Source organism: Fomitopsis serialis (assembly GCF_022376445.1).
Source record: "Fomitopsis serialis strain Sig1Antser10 chromosome Unknown B0H18scaffold_28, whole genome shotgun sequence".
NCBI lineage: Eukaryota > Fungi > Basidiomycota > Agaricomycetes > Polyporales > Fomitopsidaceae > Fomitopsis > Fomitopsis serialis.
Window position 1 is genome coordinate 202,681 of NW_025954988.1, and position 13,255 is coordinate 215,935.

At 56.0% G+C, this 13,255-nt stretch overlaps 5 protein-coding genes across 5 annotated transcripts; 4 read left to right on the forward strand and 1 right to left on the reverse strand.

The window, feature by feature from the left end:
• Positions 1 to 2,210: 2,210 nt before the first annotated feature.
• On the forward strand, positions 2,211 to 5,286 carry B0H18DRAFT_292883 (uncharacterized protein). The gene is made up of 5 exons (XM_048037441.1): positions 2,211 to 3,325; positions 3,386 to 3,456; positions 3,512 to 4,134; positions 4,190 to 4,325; positions 4,382 to 5,286. Exons 1-5 carry the CDS (start codon positions 2,274 to 2,276, stop codon positions 5,158 to 5,160), a joined length of 2,661 nt encoding a protein of 886 aa, XP_047894123.1. The 5' UTR covers positions 2,211 to 2,273; the 3' UTR covers positions 5,161 to 5,286.
• A 502-nt stretch (positions 5,287 to 5,788) lies between these two features.
• On the forward strand, positions 5,789 to 8,715 carry B0H18DRAFT_1003912 (translation initiation factor eIF-3b). The gene is made up of 10 exons (XM_048028450.1): positions 5,789 to 6,029; positions 6,078 to 6,263; positions 6,320 to 6,464; positions 6,550 to 6,675; positions 6,728 to 7,195; positions 7,231 to 7,401; positions 7,460 to 7,604; positions 7,659 to 7,817; positions 7,868 to 8,145; positions 8,201 to 8,715. The coding sequence occupies exons 1-10, from the start codon at positions 5,956 to 5,958 to the stop codon at positions 8,603 to 8,605; spliced, it is 2,157 nt and encodes a 718-aa protein (XP_047894124.1). The 5' UTR covers positions 5,789 to 5,955; the 3' UTR covers positions 8,606 to 8,715.
• Positions 8,716 to 8,874: 159 nt separating this feature from the next.
• Positions 8,875 to 10,548, reverse strand: B0H18DRAFT_292915 (uncharacterized protein). Its single transcript, XM_048037442.1, has 7 exons — positions 10,362 to 10,548; positions 10,121 to 10,301; positions 9,904 to 10,069; positions 9,745 to 9,848; positions 9,324 to 9,694; positions 9,199 to 9,261; positions 8,875 to 9,132 (listed from the first exon to the last, which is right to left on the reverse strand). The coding sequence occupies exons 1-7, from the start codon at positions 10,485 to 10,487 to the stop codon at positions 8,974 to 8,976; spliced, it is 1,170 nt and encodes a 389-aa protein (XP_047894125.1). The 5' UTR covers positions 10,488 to 10,548; the 3' UTR covers positions 8,875 to 8,973.
• A 373-nt stretch (positions 10,549 to 10,921) lies between these two features.
• B0H18DRAFT_875833 (NAD-P-binding protein) lies at positions 10,922 to 11,986 on the forward strand (the record flags this gene model as incomplete). The annotated part of the gene is made up of 4 exons (XM_048040456.1): positions 10,922 to 11,364; positions 11,423 to 11,679; positions 11,734 to 11,885; positions 11,945 to 11,986. 4 exons carry the CDS (start codon positions 10,922 to 10,924, stop codon positions 11,984 to 11,986), a joined length of 894 nt encoding a protein of 297 aa, XP_047894126.1.
• Positions 11,987 to 12,226: 240 nt separating this feature from the next.
• On the forward strand, positions 12,227 to 13,039 carry B0H18DRAFT_1003915 (uncharacterized protein). The gene is made up of 2 exons (XM_048028451.1): positions 12,227 to 12,673; positions 12,741 to 13,039. Exon 1 carries the CDS (start codon positions 12,270 to 12,272, stop codon positions 12,663 to 12,665), a length of 396 nt encoding a protein of 131 aa, XP_047894127.1. The 5' UTR covers positions 12,227 to 12,269; the 3' UTR covers positions 12,666 to 12,673; positions 12,741 to 13,039.
• Positions 13,040 to 13,255: the final 216 nt, after the last annotated feature.

A 13,255-nucleotide genomic window follows, 5' to 3' on the forward strand; every position in this document is an offset into this window, starting at 1 on the left:
GAGGGGGTCGAGGGGCGAAGACGGGGAGGAGGAAGGGGCAGCAGAGCGAGTCGCAGAACGACGCTAGCGCGTCTGCCGACTTACTTAGGGCACAGCTCCTCTGAGTTTGTTGGCGGGCTGATATGTAGCTTACGTAAGCGCCTATCATGGTCTTCCCCGTTCCGGCTCATTTGAGTCGCCCTCGGCGCCAGACTTAGCGACGGGCCCGACGCATCGGTACGTATGCATTTGCATCCTGTACGTAAACCAAGCACACTGAAACTTTGCTGAAACTCGCCTCGAAACCAACAGCACCGCGGAAATATATGCAGGCGTGTCCAAGGCGTGTCGTTTCGAAGTTCGTTCTTGCATGCGTTTGTAACTTAGTAGGACTATGCATTTTGAACCATGTCGTGCCTACTGTTTGGCAACTCTTGCATCGGAACTCTCGGACGGACAATGGTCGACCGAAGCTTCAGCCAGCATTGATGTTGAGCAGGCTGTTCGAAATTCTGAACGAAGCCTGTTTCTGAAATCCTTTCATTGTCCTTAAGGGCCGCGCCGGGCCCTATCACGAAGACAAAGACTCTGGCGTACGGGTAAATTTACGGGTCCGTGCGTCGGTGACCAGGGCTGCGCATGCGCATTCTGAGGTCTCTCTACGTCGATTGGTCTCGGGAGTCGTACACGACTACGTCAAACCGAATTGACCGCCAAATTCAGTTTCATGCACAAAGCTGAAAAGCTCTGATGGAAAGGTTGCTGAGATTGTCCTCGCAGCGAACACCGCTCTTGAGCGCTCTTGAGCACCATACCTCGCGCCATAACCCTGACGCGAGTGGATCTGTAGTCAAAGTATGGGGTTACCTTGGGTTGTGTATGTCTTGGCCAGAGAAACTCAATGACACCGACTCGCGCGAGGCTAAAATAAGCATAAGAGCCTGAGGCCAAACGGAGGATGGGAACATGCTGTTATATACCTGCAAACGAGCGACCGCCAGTGCGTTGGCCCGGGCCCGCCAAAATAGGCGCTGCATAATAGGCGCTCGAAACGCACCTTACGATCTTTCCTGACTGAGGTGCAGAGAGCAGGTAGCTCTTAGTGCATCTGGGAGTTTAGTAATGTGGTGTGTAGCGATACTATGCAGATTCGGACGTTTGCATTACTCTACCAAATTGCATCACCGGTTCAGCGTCAGTAGTCTCCGTAGCAAACCGAGGCGCACCTCCCCGACGCACCTGTCACTGTTCAGGACTTTGTTAGCTTCACCCGATGGCATGCTAACGCTTTGATCGTTGCAATGCCGTGTAGCATGCTTTGATACCTCGTTGCCAGCTGTTGACGGCGATGTGCAGTGAAATACAAAGTGCACGGTGGGCGCAGATACCAAAGCGGGCTACCCACGTCGGAACGGAAGGTGGACCCACAAACGCACACATTAGATTCCATCGCTTGCGCCGTCGACGGCCGCCCACTTCGACGAACACGACCACCATCGACGTCCGTCCGACTTGCATTGCGCACGCAGATAGGTTCGTTTGCCACTGTGGAGCACGATGAGGTACGACAAGAGAGCTGTTACCGGAAACAGTTAGATCCTTGGCGGAAGGTCGGCAAGAGTGGCGGGTTGGCTACCCCTGTGCTCCGCCCTAGGTGCCTTTGCTAGCCTCGTGTGGTCCGAGCCAAAAAGGGACAAAACGCGTGGCTGAGCAGGCCGAACGGTCTGGTTCGTAACCAGCGCAGGAAACTCCGCCACCGCATTCTGCACTCCGCAGTGCTCGCCCGCTTGCCTTCTCTTTCCACTCGACGTGGTCTGCCAACGGCCGGAGAGTCCTCCGTCTTCTCGACCACTGGATTGTCTTTTGTCGTGTCGCATCGCTGTCGAACTCGTGCCTTCCTATTTCTGCGTCGCTTTCCTCCCAGTTTGTAAGCCCTTGTCGTTTGCGCATAGCTCTTGTGCTTTTTCATCTCTCCGTGCATTGTCCTTTCTCTCGCTGTCGGGTCCTCACATCGCTCGTCCCCTTTGGCATCGCACCGCCTTGGAAACCAAGAAACCCCTAGAAAAGAACCTGTCTGCGAGGGCGGCTGCCGCCGATTCCCTCGATCTTCACGCCTCGACATGTCACGTCCCGATGCGCACGCGCACGGCTTCGACTACGCCGCGTACGCCGGACACAATGGACGCGGCCACGGCGACCAGGCGGGCCACGGTGCGCACGAATACGGCGCCGCCGCCCGAGACGGCGGCTTCCACAGGGAGAGCATCGGCCGCGACTTCGCGGCGCCGGAGCTCATGTCGCCCAGCTTCTACGGCTCCTCGCCGCCTGTCAGCGCCGATCGCCGGTCGCTGACGGCGGGGGCGTACCATGGGTCTGGCTTCCCGTCGTATGTGGCGCCCCGCCTCTTCGCGCCGTCACAGGGCCTCGGCGCAGCGGCGGCCAGTGACACTTGGAACCCAAAAGCAGCCACTGCCACGAATGTCACCAAGCACAACGACGCGGGCGTGACAGCCCAAGTTCAACCGTCCCTCTCCTCCTTCGTCCACAACCACAACCACACCCCTCCTCCTCCTCCGCGCGGTCCCCCCGTCCCCGACCTCTACAGTTCCCCCCTCTCTGCTACGGCTGCAGCCTTCACCGACCGCGACCCCCGCGATCTCTATCTCTCTCAGCGACATCTCCACCAGCAGCCACAGCAGCACCACCCCCAGCCCGCCTCCCCCGCCGCGCAGCTCCAGCACCCGAGCCCGCAGTCCCTCCCCTCTCCAACAACCAGTGCAGCCACTACCCGCTCTACACTCTGGTGGGGCGAACTCGAGCCGTGGATGGACGAAGAGTACGCTAAGCAGGTCTGCAGCATCATGGGCTGGGACCCCCTCAGCATCAAGGTCCCTCGCCCTGCGCCCGACCCCATCACCGGCCAGCAGGCCAACAACCCGGGATATTGTTTCCTGACGTTCCCCTCCCAATCCCACGCCGCTTCCGTGTTGTCGCAGATCAACAACAACACCGGGAACCCCATCATTATGCCCAACTCGAGCAAGCCGTTCTCGCTCAACTGGGCGTCGTCCGTCCCTTCCGCGTCCATGCCACCAGCAGCGCCGGGCCAGACGATCACCCTCCCCAGCGGCCAGAACCCCCAATACCCGAAAGAGTACAGCATCTTTGTGGGCGACCTTGCCCCCGAGGTGTCCAATTCCGACCTCGTCGCTGTATTCCGCAACCCAGTGCTTGGTCTACGCAACGATCGGGAGCCTCGCTTCATTAGGCCCTTCCTGAGCTGCAAGAGCGCGAAAATCATGCTCGACCCGGTCACGGGCGTCTCCCGCGGGTATGGGTTTGTGAGGTATGTGGCCTGCGGCTCCGTGTGACTTTCTCGAAATGACTCTATTGTTCCCCCGAATAGGTTCACCGATGAGGCAGATCAACAGCGCGCGCTAGTTGAAATGCATGGCCTGTATTGCCTGTCGCGTCCAAGTGAGTGCTATTGAATACCCTTACACGCGGCAGTGGTCTAATGTGGGATATGCAGTGCGGATCTCTCCCGCGACGGCAAAGTTCAAGCCTGCACCCGGTATGGCAGGCGTTGACTTCTCGCAGATGCCGTTCCCACTTGTTTCGCCGGCTGCGCCGTCTGCACCCGAGCAGCAAAGCCAAGTCACCGTTGCTTTGCCTCTGCCGAATGCCGCTCAGGCGAAGAGCGTGTCAGCACCGTTGGCGGGTGCTGCGACAAATATGATGAACGGCGGCAACTTCTCCAATTCGTCTTCCAATGCGTCGTCCTTGGGCTCGGGCACCAGTGCCACTTCGTCGTCGACTCTCGTCTCCGCACCCTCCGAAGAGGCCATGAAGTTTGTGACCGGTGGCGGGATTCCTGTTGGTGGCAATACCCCGGCGCCGTCCGTCACGGCAGCGTTCGCTGCCGGTGAGCAGGCGTCTGACCAGAGCATGGCGCAGAAGTTCAATATCTCCGAGGAATCGTGGAAGCACCACGCACAGGCCCGCGCCATTCTGTCCAACCTCATTGGCCCGAATGGCGAGCAGCTCACGTCTTCCGATCCTTACAACACGACTGTGTTCGTCGGAGGCTTGTCCCCGCTAATCTCGGAAGACACGCTGAGGACGTTCTTCGCGCCGTTCGGTGACATTCACTACGTGCGTCCCTTATTTTTTGGCCACTCGTGATTGCCACTAACTGCGTTTTCAACAGGTCAAAGTACCTGTCGGCAAGCATTGCGGCTTCGTCCAGTTTGTTCGGAAGCCCGACGCGGAGCGTGCGATTGAGAAGATGCAAGGCTTTCCTATCGGTGGCAGTCGAATCCGCCTGAGCTGGGGTCGCAGCCAATGTCAGTCGTGCATGCATATGTGATGAAAGTTTTCTGACGCAATGTAGACAAAGCAGCCCAAGCAGCCGCTCAAGCCGCGCAGGCAGCTGCCTTTCAGGCCCAATACCAAACTCAGCTTTCTCAACCGAACGGCACCACATTGACGCCTGAGCAGGCGATCCAATTGTTGGAGAGATTTGGGATCAGCAACTTCGGCGCCAATGGTGGTGGTCCTTCCAACGGTAGTGGAAGCGACGCTCAACCAGCTCTGTACCCAGATGTCAACGGGAACCGTCAAGCACTCCTGAACGCGTTCAATCCGTCGATCTTCGGCTCCCGTCCTGAGACGAACTCGGCGCCCACGACCGCGACTGGGTTCTCGCCTTTCTCGCCCGACCCGAACTATCTCAATGAAGGGGCGAAGAGCCAAGACCCCGCTTCCAACGCGCACCAGCAGCCCTTCTCTAACGGCTCTAACGCGTCCAAAGGTTACCCCGCGTGGTACAACCCCTCTCACGATGAGAAAGTCACGAGCGGCAACGGCAAGATCTCCCCCACGTCTGCACTGCACGCCATTCGTCCGCCAAGCACGTCGCAGCGGTTCAATACTCTGCTCGGAGACCCCTCGTCTGCGTTCCAGAGCGCGCGTTCGTCGTCGCGGCAGGAGGCTCCCATTAGCAGGCCTGACCTTACTAGGAAGGGCTCGCAAACGCGCGAGCAGTACGGGCACCACGAGCACGAGCAAGACACAATCCAGGATCTGAACGGAACGCTCGCCAGCCTGGACCTCAACAATAGCCCGGGGATGTGGATGAGCGGGGACAACACAAACATGCTCACTTCATCGTCGTCCTGAAGCCGATCTCATGCAACTCGTATGTCGTCCTTGAATTATTTGTCTGTCACAGTCCGTCGTTCGCTCTGTTTCGTTATGGCTTTGTCCCAACATACCATGTCTTCGTGTTTGTCTGCGTCTCGTCCAATCTCGTCAATGAACCCATTTCTAGGCTTTGATCCACCCGTTTTCGCCGTTCCCGCCGTTGACTTTCGAGTTTGTCGCGCGCTGTCTCATTCCGCATGCATGGCCGTTACCTTGACCCACACCCCTTACCTTCGTGCATGTGCGGTATATAGACGTCCATCGCATTGCATCGTACACCTCTTGTTTATCCTCTGCAGCCGTTTCGCGAATCCCTCTCCACTCCGTGCGTTAGTTGAATAGCAACCATAACAACCTACCGTACCTTTGTCGTTCCCTGTAACATCTGATGGGTTATGTGTATCCCTTGTTAACGAATGGACCAACGTCGTAGTCACAAATATTGATCCTGTACATACCTCTACGCAGAAAAGAATGATGATCTCGAATACGTCTATCCGACCATGAATTCGGACGAGTTCTGGAATCTGAGATCTGAGATCTGAGTAGCCACAGCGCCAGCCTGGGACGCTTGCGTGACAACGTCACGGTGTGTGATGTGTCACACACAGCCAAAATCTCTCCTCGATCATTCGTCGTGTGTGCTGCCTCAAAGTCGAATCCGTTTGGGTGCCCTCCCACAAGCCCTCTCTGCATACTCTCACACTCTCTCCGAGAGCCCAAGAGACTTCCGTCCGCATAAATACGCGAAACGAGGCCACAATAACTACCATGGCACCCAACGGTATAAATGGCGTCCACCATGAGGATGATGAGGATATCGACTACAGTGACATCGAGAACAAGTGCGTGTATCGTCTCTGAAGAAAGCCAAGGCTTGAGTTGGAATCCAGATACAAAGTGAAGTTCGAGGAGGGCTTCGACAACATCCTACTCGTGGATGGTGTCCCAATTATCGACGAGTCCAAGCGAGGCAAGCTTCTCGACAAGATCGCGAAAGAGTTCGGGCGGAAGGGCGCGCCCATCAAACCTGCTGATATCTCCGTCCCTTGGAATGCCTCTAACGGGAAGAGCAAGGGGTGAGCAGTTCCCTGCTAGTACGCGCGACAACTGACTGACATCATTGCCATATAAGATTCGTCTTCGTTGAATGCAAAAGCGCGAACGATGCCGCGTTCGCTCAGAGTGCGATGGATGGTCACCCGTTCGACTCCAAGCACACGTTCAAAGTCAACCGCTTCACCGACATTGAGCGGTATGCGAACATAGATGAGACTTATGTCGAGCCGGAGCCTGAGGAATACAAGCCCAAGTACGCCATACACACTTCAGACTGTCGTTATTCACTTACGGCTGGTCCTGCAGGAACACTTGCGCTCTTGGCTCGGTGATCTTCAAGGCAGGGATCAATATGCGACGTACCGCGGAGACGAGGTCGAGATTCACTGGCAGGGAAAGCCTTCTCAGTGCGAGGTCGCGTTCAGCAGACCTGTGCGTTGCTCCCTGGTCTTAGTTCGGCCTAAGTTGCTAACACCGCTCGCAGAACTGGACAGATCTCTACATCTCTTGGTCACCTCTCGGCACGTTCATCGCCACTCTCCACCGACAAGGCGTACAGCTATGGGGCGGTGCATCGTGGGGGAAGCAGCAGCGTTTTGCGCACCCCATGGTCAAGCTCATTGATTTCTCGCCTTGCGAAAACTTTATCGTTACGTGGTCCAACGACCCTATCGTAGTGCCCGAGGGCGCACAACAGGGACCACAATTCTTCTCTCCAGAAGATGAGGGCCACAACGTCGCTGTCTGGGACGCCAAGACTGGTAACTTGCTCCGGACATTCCCTACGTCCTACCCCGAGGGCGAGGACACGAAGAAGCAGCTGCAATGGCCTGCGCTCAAGTGGAGTCCCGACGACAAATACGTCGCACGTGTGACCCCAGGCCAGCAGATCAGCGTCTACGAGCTGCCCAGTATGGGTCTGCAAGGCAAGAAGTCTATCAAAATCGAGGGCGTCATCGACTTGAGTGGTGCCCACAAGGCGACAAGGATCGTGAGGAGGCTGAGGCTGAGGCGAAGGGCAAGACCACGAAGAAGCCGAGGGAAAACATGCTTGCGTACTGGACCCCCGAGGTGGCCAATCAGCCCGCCCGCGTTACGCTCATGAACTTCCCGAGCCGAGCCATACTTCGGCAGAAGAACCTGTTCAATGTCTCGGAGGTAATGTGCCCTGGTATCGCCCACTCCAGGCGTCTCTCATGACTTCGTCTACGTCTAGTGTAAACTCCATTGGCAAAACCAAGGCGACTTCTTGTGCGTTAAGGTCGATCGTCACACGAAGACGAAGAAATCCATCTTCTGCAACTTGGAGATCTTTCGTGTCCGTGAAAAGGACTTCCCCGTTGAGGTCGTCGAGTTGAAAGGTTTGTTTTGTTGAGACTTCGGGTGGTACTACGTACTAAGCGCTGCTGATCTAGACGCGGTAACCGACTTTTCTTGGGAGCCGCGCGGCGAGAGGTTCGCGCTCATATCTAGTAACGATCCAAATCTTGCCAATCCGGCACCGGGTGTCACCATCAAGACCGACGTGAGCTTCTACCAGCTTGTACGGGGCAAAGGCGACTTCAAGCTCCTTCGTCAGTGCATATAACGAAGTCTACATGTGCGGTATTGACGGGCATCACAGGAACACTCTCGACACGGACCAGCAACACTGTACGGTGGTCGCCCCGCGGTCGGCATGTCGTCCTTGCGACAATTGGTTCCTCTAGCAAGTCAGAGCTCGAGTTCTGGGATCTTGACTTCAACTCGGATGACACTGGTCGCCGGGAAGGCCCCTCAAAAGAGGAGTGGGGTAGCGTTATCCAGCACCTTGGTACCGCAGATCACTACGGTGTTACCGACGTTGAATGGGATCCGAGTGGGCGTTATCTTGCGACAAGCGCCAGTGCATGGAGACATACTGTAAGCAGTCCCCGCAGGGCGTTCGGCTTGACATCTAATATTGATATCTTTCCAGCTCGAGAACGGGTATGCGATCTGGGACTTCCGCGGCCAAGAGCTTGAGAAGCACATTCTCGACCGCTTCAAGCAGTTTCTCTGGCGCCCACGTCCGCGCACCCTCCTCACAAAGGAGCAGCAACGGCTGGTTCGGCGCAACCTTAAGGAGTACAGTCGCCAGTTCGACGAGGAGGACGCTGCCGAGGAGAGCAACATCAGCGCGGAGCTCATTGCACACCGCAAGCGGCTCGTCGACGAGTGGAACGCCTGGCGTAAGCGGGTCAAGGTTGAGATCGCCGAGGAGCGGAAGAGTCAGGGGAAGCAGGCAGAGCCCGAAACTGAGGAAGAGGTCGAGGAGAAGGAGGAGATCGAGCTGTGGGTCGAGGAGGTGATTGAACAGATTGAAGAGGAAGTCGCTGAGTGAGACTTCACTGTGCGTGCTGTTGTGTGAGTAGTTGCTTTCGCTCGTCTCGGCTGAACGTGTGTGTATGCTAGTGCGGCAATTGCGTACAATATCTACTATTACACCATGCATCTTTGTGTGACCTTCACCGCATTGGCACGATGGTCCTTTGAAGATCATCCATGAGTGCATGAGCACTTGAGTGATTGCGAGCGAAGGTTATACAATCATGGCGAAGGCAAATGCAAGATCAACCGAGACGTTATGTATGACCCCTCGAAACGAACAATGTTGATACCCGTTGAAGACAGCACAAATCCTGAGCCGCACGGTGCCTCATCCACTACGGCGTAGCCTAGATAGAAATCCTCAAAAACAGCACCTCGTACTCAGTCATCTGTGAGGTCGATGGTAACCGCAGAAGAAGTAGCTATGCTCCTGTCCGCCTGCTCGCGCTTCACAGTACCTTCGCGAGCTCGACCAGCCTTTTTCGTCGCTAGGTCGCGTTCTGCGGCTTCTAACTGGGTGGTCACGTAGCGTACAATTTGCTGTCAGGTGTGACGGGGTTTGTAAGACGTCTCTGTGTTCTTCCTTGATGGCAGAATGGGACAAACCTCCTTCTCCGCCAGATCCCGTTTTGCATTGTCTAGTTGAGCACGCAGGTAACCGACGATCTGCTACGTGAGATGGGCCTGGCAGTAAGCGTCGTTAATATCGTTCACTGCACAGCCAGACTTACCTCTGCAGAGGCGACGTTGGCATTGTCTCGTTCTCGGTCGTGGCTGGCGATGTGAGGCTTGATGTCGTCGAGGTTTGGCTTCACGTCTTCCTCACGCGGATTGGCCGGACGCTGCCTCTTATTCGCTTGACTCGACTCGCCTGGACCTGCCTCTGCAGGCGCTCGTCTTTTGTCCGCACGTTTTGCTGGTGAGGATGGCCCTGCAATCGGCTGACTTTGCTGCAATAGGTGTGGCTGCTCGTCGGACGTTGACTCTGTACCGTTGTCATTGTTAGGCAAAGAATGTTGAGCGCTCGAGCTGGCCCGGGCAACGATGGCGTCGGGCTCCGGAGTTGGAGTTGAAGGAATGATACCTTGTGCCTTGAGAATCTCTGTCTCAATGTACGTTAGTAGATAGATAGCACCCGGGCAAGATACATACCCAGTGGTCTATACATGAACCTGAAGGTGGCATATGGATTTTGTTTCTCATCTATGTAATCGCAGGTGGAGAACGTCGAATCGTCCGGCACAACATCTGCTAGCCTGGAAGGCGTGCTCAGTATGAATCCTTATTGTGAATAGTAGAGCTACCACTCACGAAATTCGGTGCAACCCAGCCTTCTTGCTGAGCTCATGAATGGGCTCATTGGCACCATCCCATCCATAGGCACTAGGTTCCTGTGCAACTCCCCGCCGTACGACGCGATAAATGCATATCTTGATTGAACCCAGATCTTGGATATCATGTACGACATTTTCGTCGTCTGTATCCCGTTTGAGGAGGTGAGTAGAGTAGAAATAATAATCGAACATACCCGTGACTTGAACGTTTGCGAAGATATAACTTCTCTGCATGCCTCGGGCAACGGTGACCCCCTTTATTTCCGACCAGCTTCCTGGATCAACAAGGAGCCGGTCCCCATTTTCTCCGTCCATGTAGCAGTCAGCACTTACGATCTCATCCGACAGCCCATTATACACGTCGACTGAGAACGACTGTCAGTGGTCGAACGCCCATGAGACCTACGTCAGCTCGGGCGAAACAGAGTGGCGCACCTTGCCAGCCTCACTTGCAATATAACAGCTAATGAGACGTTCGTCCTGCTCGTCAACCGAATATTCGGGCACTCCATCCTCATCACCATCAGTGAGGATTTCGACCTTTATGTTACGGAGCTCCATAGACTCTGCAATGCAAACTTAGATGACCACGGAAGGCAGTGGGACGGCAGGCTCAGATAGGTGCGCGGTCAATGCGCGGTCCAGGAGCCTAAGTGGTCCAGGTTTTTCGACGGCGCGTTCAGCACGTGCTCGCGTTGGGACACCGACACGATCGACGCGTCGGGGTGAAGCTGAAGACCGTGAAGCGCCATCTTGGTCGCGGATTATGACGCACAGTGACGCACCGACCGCCGCTCTGCCACTCTGTCCCTGCTTTATATGCGGGATGTAGTCGAGCTGGATCGTTCAAAAGGGCGATCCCCACCATTCTGATGCTTTCCGTCCTTCGTCTGCCCACTCGACTCGTACGTCTAGCTCTCTCCGCTCCGCTTGCATACAAGCCAATCCTACCTCGCTACACCTGTACTCGCTTCAGCACATTCACGCCTGTCAAGATGCCAGAGGGGAACCAGAAGTTTGCCATCAAGAACCTCTTCGATGTCCAGGGTTGGACCGTCGTCGTGACCGGCGGCGGCACAGGCATTGGCCTGATGATCGCGCAGGCATTCGCGAACAACGGCGCGCGCGTGTACATCACTGGACGTCGCACGGACGTGCTCGAGACTACTGCAAAAGAATGGGGCTCGAAGCTGCTTCACCCTGAGGGCAGGATCATACCCATGCCGACTGACATCACGGACAAGAGCTCTATCCAGAACCTCGCGCGAGAGGTCGCGACGCATGAGGACCATGTCGACGTGCTCGTGAACAACGCAGGTATCGACGGGGACACGAGCACCATTGAAAAGGGCGACGAGAGCGCGGAGGCTCTGCAGGAGCAGCTCTGGAGCGAGGAGATGAAGATGTGGGAGGAGGTGTATCGCACGAACGTAATGGGGTACGCTGATATGTCGTGACTGGATGCTGCGACTGGGATATTAACCTCCGTGTGACAGACATTTCTTCACGACCGTCGCGTTCTTGCCCCTTCTGTCTGCCGCGACGAAGCGTGGTGTTGGACACACAGGAAGCGTCATCAATATTTCGTCCATGTCAGGCATCACGCGAACGTCACAGCACCACATAGCATACAATACCTCCAAGGCCGCTGCCATCCAATTGAACACGCTCCTCGCGCAGGAAATGCGTCGTCCAGGTGTCAAGGTCCGCGTGAACTCTATCGCACCCGGCATATTCCCTAGCGAGATGTCCGGTGCGTATAATCAGCTCGCACTCGAACAACGAAATGACTGAACGGGTGTGTTAGCCTCGGAATCGAACGCGCAAAACAAGTCGACGATCCCGACAGACGACTCGTACGGCAAGAAGAAAGGCATCCCTGCCGGACGGCCTGGCGGCGAGGAGGATATGGCACAAGCTGCGCTCTTCCTGGCGTGCAACCAATACATCTATGGTCAGGTAAGATATAATGGTGCAATCTGTCTGGAACTTGTTGAGCTGATTGCCGTTGTTCGTAGACCGTAACGGTCGACGGCGGATACCTCCTTGAGCATCCATAGGTAGGCAAGGAAGCAAGCGGGAATACCAAGTTGTAGTCAAATGCATGTGTATCACAGGAAATACGCACTGCAGTCCATATATACTGGCAGAGAGTATACGTACTGGGCCGGTGAAGTAGCTTCTACGTCTCACACTTGAGTTTGACTGCGCAGAATCAAATCGAAGTGAGGTGCGGGGTAGGGTTAAGGTTAGGCGACGTCAGAGGCGCTGGTCCTCATTGAGCGAGGCTTGCGAGCGCCTTGGCCTTGCTCAGTCCGCAACGAGTTCCATCGGCGACTCACGATGGCTGCTGAATCACCTCCCTCTCCCTCGCGGTCCAAGCCGTCGTCTCCTCCTCCTCCATACACGGAGGTCGCAGAGCCTGCGCTGCATGCGCAGTCGAGCATACCAATTGGCAGCCCGAACACTCCCATAGCTTCGCCATTCCCCACACATACCGTCTACGGCCCAACGCCCATCCAGCAACAGACACAGCTCCTGCCATATTACGACCCACGCTCTCCCTATGCCATGGCAGAGGCGAACAGCCGCGCGCGATGGAGATTCATCACTGCATTCCTCTGGGCCGTTGCATTGGTGGGATTGATGAGCTTCCTAACCGGATACGAGGTGTCCTTGCGCACGCGCGACATGCACCACGGAGGCTGGATGAGTGGCTCTGACCGTGCAGAGTGGTGACTACTGAGGTGGGTCGCAGTGTCCAGGACTCACCGTCTGTGTGCCGACACTGACTGGGGTCGTTTCACCGCGCAGCGCGTGCCGGCGTGTGCACCAATGATTGATGTTTTGATTGACGACCGTCTGGACGAGCCTTCACGCACTGAATCCTGTTATTCTATCACTTCTTTGTGTTCGTAGACACCGCGGGCATAGCATGCTTGACGTCGGATATCGCTCGTATGACGAGATATTGCAGGAAGAACATTACCATACCCACTTGTAATCAGGTCATCTATCTGCGGAACGTGTACTTTATAATCGTTATATCTCGCCTTCTCGTACATAAGAAGGAGACCATCAGAGCCCAGAAACGGCGCATACAATCGATCCACGAACCGGGCGCACCGGCGGGCGGTCGGCAGGTGCACTTTTGGCAATTTCACGGTGAAGGACTGTCTCGTTCGCGTGGTCTGAGCTCCTTGGCCCGGGCCATGCTTCTCCGCTTTCTCTTTCTTTCTCTCTTCGACGACGACGACGACGGCGGCGGCATTCTCGATGTCCCCCTTACTTATGGTGTCTCTCTCTCGCTTGGTACTGCTGCTGCTGGC